The sequence below is a fragment of the Aphis gossypii genome, chromosome 1, assembly GCF_020184175.1.
Source record: "Aphis gossypii isolate Hap1 chromosome 1, ASM2018417v2, whole genome shotgun sequence".
Lineage (NCBI taxonomy): Eukaryota > Metazoa > Arthropoda > Insecta > Hemiptera > Aphididae > Aphis > Aphis gossypii.
The window spans coordinates 6,128,031-6,141,445 of record NC_065530.1 but is presented as its reverse complement, the minus strand read 5'-3'; the positions used below and the strand labels follow the sequence as shown (position 1 = coordinate 6,141,445).

At 28.5% G+C, this 13,415-nt stretch overlaps 1 protein-coding gene across 1 annotated transcript in view; it reads right to left on the bottom strand.

Moving 5' to 3' along the window:
• The window catches only part of LOC114120273 (protein PFC0760c-like), a 20,881-nt gene extending 7,466 nt beyond the window's left edge, over positions 1-13,415 (bottom strand). The window contains exons 1-9 of the mRNA XM_050197767.1: positions 13,255-13,415; positions 12,072-12,095; positions 11,544-11,594; positions 11,451-11,471; positions 10,472-10,672; positions 10,187-10,300; positions 2,401-9,517; positions 976-2,295; positions 25-814 (exon numbers count right to left, since the gene is read on the bottom strand). Of these exons, the coding sequence (XP_050053724.1) occupies positions 25-814; positions 976-2,295; positions 2,401-9,517; positions 10,187-10,300; positions 10,472-10,672; positions 11,451-11,471; positions 11,544-11,594; positions 12,072-12,095; positions 13,255-13,305 (9,689 nt within the window). The 5' untranslated portion in view covers positions 13,306-13,415. The remainder of the gene's footprint in view (positions 1-24; positions 815-975; positions 2,296-2,400; positions 9,518-10,186; positions 10,301-10,471; positions 10,673-11,450; positions 11,472-11,543; positions 11,595-12,071; positions 12,096-13,254) is intronic.

The following is a 13,415-nucleotide window of genomic DNA, read 5'->3' as shown; positions in this document are numbered from 1 at the left end:
TTCACTGTATTTGGTTTCATTAACATAGGCTGGTTTGTTACTTGGAGACTGTCATCATGGTCCTTCATGCTATTATAATTCAATGTCGAAGAAGGGGTTTCATCTTTTATTATTTCCAAAGCAGCATCCTCCATTGTAAATCCTCCTAATTTATTGTATTCCCCTAAAGGATTCAATACATCATTATCATTTAAAGGCGTTTCTGTTGTCAATTCGATGACTTTCTCGGTTGATTTAGGAACTGTTGTATCAATTAAATCCGGTGTTTTTATCGATTTACTTTTTTGTATAATATTTGATTTATTATCATTATTTGTCTGAATTGGTTGCAATTTTTCATCTTCTACGTTCTTTATAACATTATTTGGTTTAGATATTGGAATAACTTTTTTCTTATTTATGCTTGGTTCAGACAAATCTTCTTCATTAAAATCTAATGAACCACCAAACAAATCAGCAAGAGAATTTGAACCAAATTTTTCGACGAATTTTTTTTTCTCATTACCATCAAAACCACTCTTAGGAACTTCGTCAATATTTATATGAACGTCTTCATTGTGTTCTGTATTAGGGTTCACTGTATTTGGTTTCATTAACATAGGCTGGTTTGTTACTTGGAGACTGTCATCATGGTCCTTCATGCTATTATAATTCAATGTCGAAGAAGGGGTTTCATCTTTTATTATTTCCAAAGCAGCATCCTCCATTGTAAATCCTCCTAATTTATTGTATTCCCCTAAAGGATTCAATACATCATTATCATTTAAAGGCGTTTCTGTTGTTAATTCGACGACTTTTTCGGTTGATTTAGGAACTGTTGTATCAATTAAATCCGGTGTTTTTATCGATTTACTTTTTTGTATATATTTGATTTAATATCATTATTTGTCTGAATTGGTTGCAATTTTTCATCTTCTACGTTCTTTATAACATTATTTGGTTTAGATATTGGAATAACTTTTTTCTTATTTATGCTTGGTTCAGACAAATCTTCTTCATTAAAATCTAATGAACCACCAAACAAATCAGCAAGAGAATTTGAACCAAATTTTTCGACGAATTTTTTTTTCTCATTACCATCAAAACCACTCTTAGGAACTTCGTCAATATTTATATGAACGTCTTCATTGTGTTCTGTTTTAGGGTTCACTGTATTTGGTTTCATTAACATAGGCTGGTTTGTTACTTGGAGACTGTCATCAAGGTCCTTCATGCTATTATAATTCAATGTCGAAGAAGGGGTTTCATCTTTTATTATTTCCAAAGCAGCATCCTCCATTGTAAATCCTCCTAATTTATTGTATTCCCCTAAAGGATTCAATACATCATTATCATTTAAAGGCGTTTCTGTTGTCAATTCGATGACTTTCTCGGTTGATTTAGGAACTGTTGTATCAATTAAATCCGGTGTTTTTATCGATTTACTTTTTTGTATAATATTTGATTTATTATCATTATTTGTCTGAATTGGTTGCAATTTTTCATCTTCTACGTTCTTTATAACATTATTTGGTTTAGATATTGGAATAACTTTTTTCTTATTTATGCTTGGTTCAGACAAATCTTCTTCATTAAAATCTAATGAACCACCAAACAAATCAGCAAGAGAATTTGAACCAAATTTTTCGACGAATTTTTTTTTCTCATTACTATCAAAACCACTCTTAGGAACTTCGTCAATATTTATATGAACGTCTTCATTGTGTTCTGTATTAGGGTTCACTGTATTTGGTTTCATTAACATAGGCTGGTTTGTTACTTGGAGACTGTCATCATGGTCCTTCATGCTATTATAATTCAATGTCGAAGAAGGGGTTTCATCTTTTATTATTTCCAAAGCAGCATCCTCCATTGTAAATCCTCCTAATTTATTGTATTCCCCTAAAGGATTCAATACATCATTATCATTTAAAGGCGTTTCTGTTGTTAATTCGACGACTTTTTCGGTTGATTTAGGAACTGTTGTATCAATTAAATCCGGTGTTTTTATCGATTTACTTTTTTGTATAATATTTGATTTAATATCATTATTTGTCTGAATTGGTTGCAATTTTTCATCTTCTTCGTTCTTTATAACATTATTTGGTTTAGATATTGGAATAACTTTTTTCTTATTTATGCTTGGTTCAGACAAATCTTCTTCATTAAAATCTAATGAACCACCAAACAAATCAGCAAGAGAATTTGAACCAAATTTTTCGACGAATTTTTTTTTCTCATTACCATCAAAACCACTCTTAGAAACTTCGTCAATATTTATATGAACGTCTTCATTGTGTTCTGTATTAGGGTTCACTGTATTTGGTTTCATTAACATAGGCTGGTTTGTTACTTGGAGACTGTCATCATGGTCCTTCATGCTATTATAATTCAATGTCGAAGAAGGGGTTTCATCTTTTTATTTTTCCAAAGCAGCATCCTCCATTGTAAATCCTCCTAATTTATTGTATTCCCCTAAAGGATTCAATACATCATTATCATTTAAAGGCGTTTCTGTTGTCAATTCGATGACTTTCTCGGTTGATTTAGGAACTGTTGTATCAATTAAATCCGGTGTTTTTATCGATTTACTTTTTTGTATAATATTTGATTTATTATCATTATTTGTCTGAATTGGTTGCAATTTTTCATCTTCTACGTTCTTTATAACATTATTTGGTTTAGATATTGGAATAACTTTTTTCTTATTTATGCTTGGTTCAGACAAATCTTCTTCATTAAAATCTAATGAACCACCAAACAAATCAGCAAGAGAATTTGAACCAAATTTTTCGACGAATTTTTTTTTCTCATTACCATCAAAACCACTCTTAGGAACTTCGTCAATATTTATATGAACGTCTTCATTGTGTTCTGTATTAGGGTTCACTGTATTTGGTTTCATTAACATAGGCTGGTTTGTTACTTGGAGACTGTCATCATGGTCCTTCATGCTATTATAATTCAATGTCGAAGAAGGGGTTTCATCTTTTATTATTTCCAAAGCAGCATCCTCCATTGTAAATCCTCCTAATTTATTGTATTCCCCTAAAGGATTCAATACATCATTATCATTTAAAGGCGTTTCTGTTGTTAATTCGACGACTTTTTCGGTTGATTTAGGAACTGTTGTATCAATTAAATCCGGTGTTTTTATCGATTTACTTTTTTGTATAATATTTGATTTATTATCATTATTTGTCTGAATTGGTTGCAATTTTTCATCTTCTACGTTCTTTATAACATTATTTGGTTTAGATATTGGAATAACTTTTTTCTTATTTATGCTTGGTTCAGACAAATCTTCTTCATTAAAATCTAATGAACCACCAAACAAATCAGCAAGAGAATTTGAACCAAATTTTTCGACGAATTTTTTTTTCTCATTACCATAAAAACCACTCTTAGGAACTTCGTCAATATTTATATGAACGTCTTCATTGTGTTCTGTATTAGGGTTCACTGTATTTGGTTTCATTAACGTAGGCTGGTTTGTTACTTGGAGACTGTCATCATGGTCCTTCATGCTATTATAATTCAATGTCGAAGAAGGGGTTTCATCTTTTATTATTTCCAAAGCAGCATCCTCCATTGTAAATCCTCCTAATTTATTGTATTCCCCTAAAGGATTCAATACATCATTATCATTTAAAGGCGTTTCTGTTGTCAATTCGATGACTTTCTCGGTTGATTTAGGAACTGTTGTATCAATTAAATCCGGTGTTTTTATCGATTTACTTTTTTGTATAATATTTGATTTATTATCATTATTTGTCTGAATTGGTTGCAATTTTTCATCTTCTACGTTCTTTATAACATTATTTGGTTTAGATATTGGAATAACTTTTTTCTTATTTATGCTTGGTTCAGACAAATCTTCTTCATTAAAATCTAATGAACCACCAAACAAATCAGCAAGAGAATTTGAACCAAATTTTTCGACGAATTTTTTTTTCTCATTACCATCAAAACCACTCTTAGGAACTTCGTCAATATTTATATGAACGTCTTCATTGTGTTCTGTATTAGGGTTCACTGTATTTGGTTTCATTAACATAGGCTGGTTTGTTACTTGGAGACTGTCATCATGGTCCTTCATGCTATTATAATTCAATGTCGAAGAAGGGGTTTCATCTTTTATTATTTCCAAAGCAGCATCCTCCATTGTAAATCCTCCTAATTTATTGTATTCCCCTAAAGGATTCAATACATCATTATCATTTAAAGGCGTTTCTGTTGTCAATTCGATGACTTTCTCGGTTGATTTAGGAACTGTTGTATCAATTAAATCCGGTGTTTTTATCGATTTACTTTTTTGTATAATATTTGATTTATTATCATTATTTGTCTGAATTGGTTGCAATTTTTCATCTTCTACGTTCTTTATAACATTATTTGGTTTAGATATTGGAATAACTTTTTTCTTATTTATGCTTGGTTCAGACAAATCTTCTTCATTAAAATCTAATGAACCACCAAACAAATCAGCAAGAGAATTTGAACCAAATTTTTCGACGAATTTTTTTTTCTCATTACCATCAAAACCACTCTTAGAAACTTCGTCAATATTTATATGAACGTCTTCATTGTGTTCTGTATTAGGGTTCACTGTATTTGGTTTCATTAACATAGGCTGGTTTGTTACTTGGAGACTGTCATCATGGTCCTTCATGCTATTATAATTCAATGTCGAAGAAGGGGTTTCATCTTTTATTATTTCCAAAGCAGCATCCTCCATTGTAAATCCTCCTAATTTATTGTATTCCCCTAAAGGATTCAATACATCATTATCATTTAAAGGCGTTTCTGTTGTCAATTCGACGACTTTTTCGGTTGATTTAGGAACTGTTGTATCAATTAAATCCGGTGTTTTTATCGATTTACTTTTTTGTATAATATTTGATTTATTATCATTATTTGTCTGAATTGGTTGCAATTTTTCATCTTCTACGTTCTTTATAACATTATTTGGTTTAGATATTGGAATAACTTTTTTCTTATTTATGCTTGGTTCAGACAAATCTTCTTCATTAAAATCTAATGAACCACCAAACAAATCAGCAAGAGAATTTGAACCAAATTTTTCGACGAATTTTTTTTTCTCATTACCATAAAAACCACTCTTAGGAACTTCGTCAATATTTATATGAACGTCTTCATTGTGTTCTGTATTAGGGTTCACTGTATTTGGTTTCATTAACGTAGGCTGGTTTGTTACTTGGAGACTGTCATCATGGTCCTTCATGCTATTATAATTCAATGTCGAAGAAGGGGTTTCATCTTTTATTATTTCCAAAGCAGCATCCTCCATTGTAAATCCTCCTAATTTATTGTATTCCCCTAAAGGATTCAATACATCATTATCATTTAAAGGCGTTTCTGTTGTCAATTCGATGACTTTCTCGGTTGATTTAGGAACTGTTGTATCAATTAAATCCGGTGTTTTTATCGATTTACTTTTTTGTATAATATTTGATTTATTATCATTATTTGTCTGAATTGGTTGCAATTTTTCATCTTCTACGTTCTTTATAACATTATTTGGTTTAGATATTGGAATAACTTTTTTCTTATTTATGCTTGGTTCAGACAAATCTTCTTCATTAAAATCTAATGAACCACCAAACAAATCAGCAAGAGAATTTGAACCAAATTTTTCGACGAATTTTTTTTTCTCATTACCATAAAAACCACTCTTAGGAACTTCGTCAATATTTATATGAACGTCTTCATTGTGTTCTGTATTAGGGTTCACTGTATTTGGTTTCATTAACGTAGGCTGGTTTGTTACTTGGAGACTGTCATCATGGTCCTTCATGCTATTATAATTCAATGTCGAAGAAGGGGTTTCATCTTTTATTATTTCCAAAGCAGCATCCTCCATTGTAAATCCTCCTAATTTATTGTATTCCCCTAAAGGATTCAATACATCATTATCATTTAAAGGCGTTTCTGTTGTCAATTCGATGACTTTCTCGGTTGATTTAGGAACTGTTGTATCAATTAAATCCGGTGTTTTTATCGATTTACTTTTTTGTATAATATTTGATTTATTATCATTATTTGTCTGAATTGGTTGCAATTTTTCATCTTCTACGTTCTTTATAACATTATTTGGTTTAGATATTGGAATAACTTTTTTCTTATTTATGCTTGGTTCAGACAAATCTTCTTCATTAAAATCTAATGAACCACCAAACAAATCAGCAAGAGAATTTGAACCAAATTTTTCGACGAATTTTTTTTTCTCATTACCATCAAAACCACTCTTAGGAACTTCGTCAATATTTATATGAACGTCTTCATTGTGTTCTGTATTAGGGTTCACTGTATTTGGTTTCATTAACATAGGCTGGTTTGTTACTTGGAGACTGTCATCATGGTCCTTCATGCTATTATAATTCAATGTCGAAGAAGGGGTTTCATCTTTTATTATTTCCAAAGCAGCATCCTCCATTGTAAATCCTCCTAATTTATTGTATTCCCCTAAAGGATTCAATACATCATTATCATTTAAAGGCGTTTCTGTTGTCAATTCGATGACTTTCTCGGTTGATTTAGGAACTGTTGTATCAATTAAATCCGGTGTTTTTATCGATTTACTTTTTTTTATACTGGTTTTGTGTATGTTTCTATTTGGATTTTGATTAATTTTCTGGTGGCCGTCTTTATGATCCTTTTTATTCTTATTATTCAATACCGATGAAGGAGATTTATCTTTCATGTTCCCCATAGCCGCGCCCTTCATTGTCATACCTCTTGTGTTATTTTGATCTTGCAAACCATCCGAATCGCCGAAATCATCTAAAGGGATTTCTATTGAAATTTCTTCTATTGTATTAGTTGTTTCTTGATCAATTGTATCCATTAAATCTGGCGTTTTTATTGATTTTTTTTTTTGTATGATATTAGATTTAAAATTATCATATGCAGGAGTTGATTTAATTTTATCTTGATCTAAATTTTGTGTGATTAGAGTTAAAGTCTTCTGTTGAGGTCCTTCTTCGTCTTTTTTATTTATTTCCAATGAGTTGTTAAACTTTTGTTTGTAAATTCCTGGCAGTTTTTCGTTATTTTCTAACAATTTTTTTTCTTGCATTTTCGATAAAGGTTTTAATGGTTGTTTTATGCTTTTTAATAAATTCTTTCCTTTATTATCTCCGAGATCGCTGAAATCTAAGATATACTGTTGTTTGTCTAATGATGACGGATTTGAATCCGAATTTTGACCAATTGAATCCTCTTCCAAATTAGAATGCATTATATTTATTAATGTATCAATTTCATCATTCACGTGTATATTTTTGGCATTGTCAGTGTTTCCTTCTGTGTTTTGTTCTGGTATGTCTATTGATGCCGTTTTTTGATAATTCTTACTGGGGGCATTCGGTGTAAATCTTGTTTGTAGTGTTCCTTTATCGTTATTTTTAGGCCGTATTTTTCCTAGTTTTCTTGTTTTAGGCTTAAATGGAGTTTCTATTTTTTTTAAAATATCGTGTTGTTTATTATTTTCGTCATCGCTGTAATTTGGAATTTCTTGTTTTATTTCTAACGATGATGAATATGGTTCAGAATTTTGATCATCTGTACCTTCTTCTGAATTTAAATTTATTGCATTCATTAATGTTTCAATTTCAACATTTGATGGTATGTTTTGAGAAATGTCAGTGGTTCCTTCTGTTTTATGTTCTGGTATGTCTATTGATGCCGTTTTTTGATAATTCTTACTGGGGGCATTCGGTGTAAATCTTGTTTGTAGTGTTCCTTTATCGTTATTTTTAGGCCGTATATTCCCTAGTTTTCTTGGTTTAAGCTTAAATGGAGTTTCTATATTTTTTAAAATATCGTGTTGTTTATTATTTTCGTCATCGCTGTAATTTGGAATTTCTTGTTTTATTTCTAACGATGATGAATATGGTTCAGAATTTTGATCATCTGTACCTTCTTCTGAATTTAAATTTATTGCATTCATTAATGTTTCAATTTCAACATTTGATGGTATGTTTTGAGAAATGTCAGTGGTTCCTTCTGTTTTATGTTCTGGTATGTCTATTGATGCCGTTTTTTGATAATTCTTACTGGGGGCATTCGGTGTAAATCTTGTTTGTAGTGTTCCTTTATCGTTATTTTTAGGCCGTATTTTCCCTAGTTTTCTTGGTTTAAGCTTAAATGGAGTTTCTATATTTTTTAAAATATCGTGTTGTTTATTATTTTCGTCATCGCTGTAATTTGGAATTTCTTGTTTTATTTCTAACGATGATGAATATGGTTCAGAATTTTGATCATCTGTACCTTCTTCTGAATTTAAATTTATTGCATTCATTAATGTTTCAATTTCAACATTTGATGGTATGTTTTGAGAAATGTCAGTATGTTCTGGTGTAATATGTCCTGGTACGTTAATTGATGGTGTTTGTTGATTATTTATACTCAGAGAGGATGGTGTATTACCTATTTGTTGAGATCCTTTTTTGTTTTTTGTATTTGTTTCTGATGGGTTATTTAAGTATTTTTCATATATCTCTGGTAGTTTTTCGTTATTTTCCAACAGTGTTTTCCCTTCTATTTTCGATATAGGTTTTGAAGGTTGTTTTATACTTTTTAATAAATTCTTTTCTTTATTATCTCCAAGATCGCTTAAATCTAGTATATCTTGTTGTTTTTCTAATGATGATGTGCTTAAATCCGAATTTTCACTAGATGAATTCTCTTGTGAATTTGAATTCAATGCGTTCAATAACGTTTCAATTTCATCGTTTGTAGGTATGTTTTTAGCAATGTCAGTGTTTCCTTCTATTTTATGTTCTGGTATTGATGGCGTTTTTTGATCATTTTTACTGGGGGCATTTAGTGTAAATCTTGTTTGTAGTGTTCCTTCATCGTTATTTTTAGGCTGTTTTTTTTCTAATTTTCTTGTTTTAGGCTTAAACTGATGTTTAATATTTTTTATTATATCGTGTTGTTTATTTTCTTCGATGTAGCTGTAATTTGTAATTTTATTTTTTGTTTCTATTGATAATGGATATGATTTAGAATCTTGCTCATAATCTGCACTTTGGTTTGAATTTGAGTTCATTTCATTTATTAACGTATCAATTTTTTCAATTTCTGGAGTATTTTTGTCAATACTGGTGTTTTCTCCAATAATTAATTCTGGTTTGTCATTTGATAATGTTGTTTTAGCATTTATTTTTTGTGGATTTTCTTCAATAATTTTCAGCTGTGATTCTTCTTTTTCACTAATATCAGCTCCCAAAGGTATACCCAAACCTTGTGCATGGCTTGGTCGACTTATTTCATTTCTAATTGTATTTGTTGGTTGTTTTCTATTTTTTAATATGTTCTTTAATTTATTAGTGTTTGAGTTTCTTAAATTTAAAAACTCCATGTTTTCTTTAATATTCTCATTACTATTACTGCTCATGCTATTTTCATTTTCCTCCCAATCGTGTTGATTAATATATTTTTTTTTTAATATATTATCTTGAAGTTCTAATATATTATCTCTTTTTTGTCGTATTAATTGATTATTATTTAACTGAAACATAGTTTAAGTAAACTTTGATAAAATAATATTCAATATTTAATTTTCAATTTTTATGTAATTGTGTAGTGTTTATTTTATTTTTTTCTATCAGATCACTGTATTTGATTTTGACAATATTTTAATTGAAAAATAAAATTATGTTATACCTAATTGGTGCCCTTATATATACATTCATATCGATGTTTTCGAATGTTTTGCGTGTTTAATTTATTTATTAATTCTTTTTTTTTGTGACAGAACTGATTTGCTTAAAACAATAGGAATGAGATATTTAATTCTCAGAAACCGAAAAATTTTAAATTTTAAAAATACAAGTTCAGTTGTAAATTCAGTTTAATTATTGAAAATCCCATACTGATACAACATTAAAATTAATTTACTAGCTGTATTTTTACTGTACAACATATTAATATGTTTGACAAAAAATGATAATTAACTTAAATTTTCACTCACGCACTTCGAATCTGTCATAAAAAATATGCCCACGCAACTCTGGCCCTGTCGCAAAAAAAACACTTACGCAATTCGGCTGTCGGCCAAATTGCTCTTTAATTTGTACGCAATTCGGATGCAGTGATAAAAATAATTTACTATACAAAATATAAATATTTTTTTGTATGATATTATTTTTATACTTAACAATTTTAAAATAAAACTTACATTGTACATTGATAATGCGTCTACATGCTCGTTCTGTACAATCTTTCGTTTATCGTCCCATATCAATACAATCTTCTGTTCATCTTCATGATTTCTATATTCTGGTAAATTAACCTTACCAAAATGTCTAATTACTTATTAACTAATGTTATACTAGTCTATGTTGGAAAGCTGGCTTTAAAAATATTTAATTGTAAAAAAACTCAATGTTTTTGTATTTGTACGTACTAACTACTAAATTAAAATAAATATTTTCCATGGCTAAAATAATATTAGTTTACTTACTAATAATTCATCCACTGTAAACACACTGTACCATAAGTATCTTCCATTATGTCCAGTATTATTTCTTCTTCTATTATTTCTTGTTTTATTATTATTGCGTTTCTTACCGCTTGTTTTATTTTTTCTACGAGAATTATTTTTCTTCTTATTTTTTGTATTTGAATCGTCTATTTCACCGTCTATTGGTATATTTTCACCATTCTAAAACATTACAATGAACTATTATAAAAATAACAAAAACTTTTTTAGTTTAGTTTATTAAAACACAAACACTTAGTTTTTTATAAATAATTTAGACAGCATCGAAGTATTATATTTTTATGGATCAGTTATTTCCAAAATTGAGTTTTTTATTTATTTTATATTAAATATAAAATTAACTTATTTTTTTATTTTCAAAAAACACATTATAGATCAGTAAACTTTTAAAACAAAAACTTTATGATTTTGAATGTTGTTATTATAATTATATTTATTGTTATTATTTCTTTTATATAATAATATATTGCTGTCTAGAGTAGGTTTGGAAATATTTTATAAGACATCAATTATACTCAAGTACGTTTTCCATTACCTGTGAATTTCAGTCACTACGAAAAAAATTGAGTTAAAAATATAAACGATGAAGAAAATATAATTAATTATTAATCATCATGTTCAGTGGCACAACTAGGGGGGTTAAGGGCTTTTACCCCTCCGTAATTTCTCTGAGGCCACAGTACTCCCTTTCTTCGGTTTACCTGACGATATATATTATAATAATGTAACCCCCTTCCCGAAATTTTTTTCTAGTTAAGCCACTGGTTATATTATCACAACAATTATAAAATAATAAAGTTATGTCAAGTGAAATCATATCTTACTTTTTTATTTAAATCTGTATTCTTATTGTACTACGTTATGTTTAAAAACAAAAATGTCTTAAGGTTATAATTGTACTTAATAATAATCGCAAGATATTTTAGTAAAATCGCCTTACCTTTTTTGGTGAATCAGGGTTCTGAATAACATAATTTTAAAGTTAAAATTACAAAAAAAATATTTATTAATAAAATTAAAATATTTACTTTACATTTTTTATCCATGCTGGGTTAATAATTGTGTCTGCAATTTTAGCAAAACTCTGAAAAAGTGATAATATTGCATAATATAGCTCATATATCGTTAATTATGTCACCAAACTAGGTACCAAAGAATATATATATGTATTATGTATGTATCAACATTTTTCCATAATATAGATAGAAGGTAACTATAATATCGTAATTAAATAGAAATAATGTTGTGAATAGTTAAAACTATACAGCTAAACGCTTAATCAAGTTTAACTCGTATTTATAATTATTGATAACCATGATTTTACAGCTTTGAATATTTTACATTTGATAACACATACATTATACCTATACTAATGTTGAGTTAAATTTAAAAGATTGGGTTTATAATTCATAACAGGCTTTCCCGTAATTAGTCGTGGTTATAACTACCTAATCAATGATATATTGATATGTATATAAAGATTATACAGTTGATGTATATTATTATTTTCATATTTATTTTAAAAATATATCTTAATATGCAATATTAGGTAGGTACTCACTGAATCAACTGGGGCTGCGGACACCTGCACAATAAAACATACACATTATACTTATGTATATAGCTAATTGATTTAAACATTATGAAAAATTAGCATTTCCACCATTAATATTTTTACTAGCGAACATTTTTTTCAACCTTCCAATAAAAAAGTCTCCAAATGCAGCAAAATAATAATGGACTATTCCGATTAAAATTACATAAATGAAAACTATATTATATTATATACGAATATTACTCTATATAACTGGTACAAACTTCACCATAAATTTATTTAATTTAAGTATAATTAATGGCGTTAAAAATTCCGATAATTTAAACAAACCAAACATTTGGATGCTCATAGAAATTCTTTAAAAGAGCAACGTTGTTTTGCTACTATCTCATTAATATAATCACATACGGAAATACTTTATGAAAAAACAAAACAAATTATTATTAGTTAATGATGTACTTAAACAGTTAAATATGTATACGATAGCTTTGAATAAAAATATAGGAATTTTTTTGAAACAATTTACTGAAATTAATTAAATAAAAATAATAATTAATAACAAATTGTTGTTTTGAATAATATAAATATATATTTTAAATTATGATTTAACTCTACAGTTTTTAATCTTTTATGCTTGTTTTAATTTTTTCTGAACGGATAATATTTAACGCGAGAAGATAAATGTCCGTTAGTGGTAGGGTGAATACTTCCGGAGAGCAGAACAGTGGTGTAACTACATGATTGCATAGGTGTGCATTGCACTGGGGCCTAGTAGGTCCAAAAGGGGCCCCCTGAATTTTGATACTTTGTTTAAAATATGTATATTAAAATTTTATATTTTGTTAATAATTTTAAACTATTTTATAATAAATAATAAATTACAATAAAATCATACAATTTTATATTACGAAGAATTTTATCTATAACTATTATACTATTATTTGGTATATTATTTGTAATATATTACAATATTATTCTCGTATAGAGTATAAAAATAAATCGTCCATGAAACAGGTAGAAATATTGTCATTAGAACATATTTTATTATTTACATCATAAATGTAATGTGTAATTGTTTAATTTTATTCATATAATTATTTTTAGGGGCCATAAAATAATATTGCACAAGGGCTAGAATTTTATTGTTACGCCACTGGAGAGGAAACTTCCTGATAATCTTAATACTTACGTGAGTCTGATGTATTATATTTATCAATATAAACGTGATCCATATCTGCATTTTTTCGTTTATCGCTGGTTATATTTAAAAATTAAAACCATATTACAGTTCGTTCGTATAGTAATAAGACTTACTTACAGCATAACGAAAACGCAACGACTCTAGCTGTT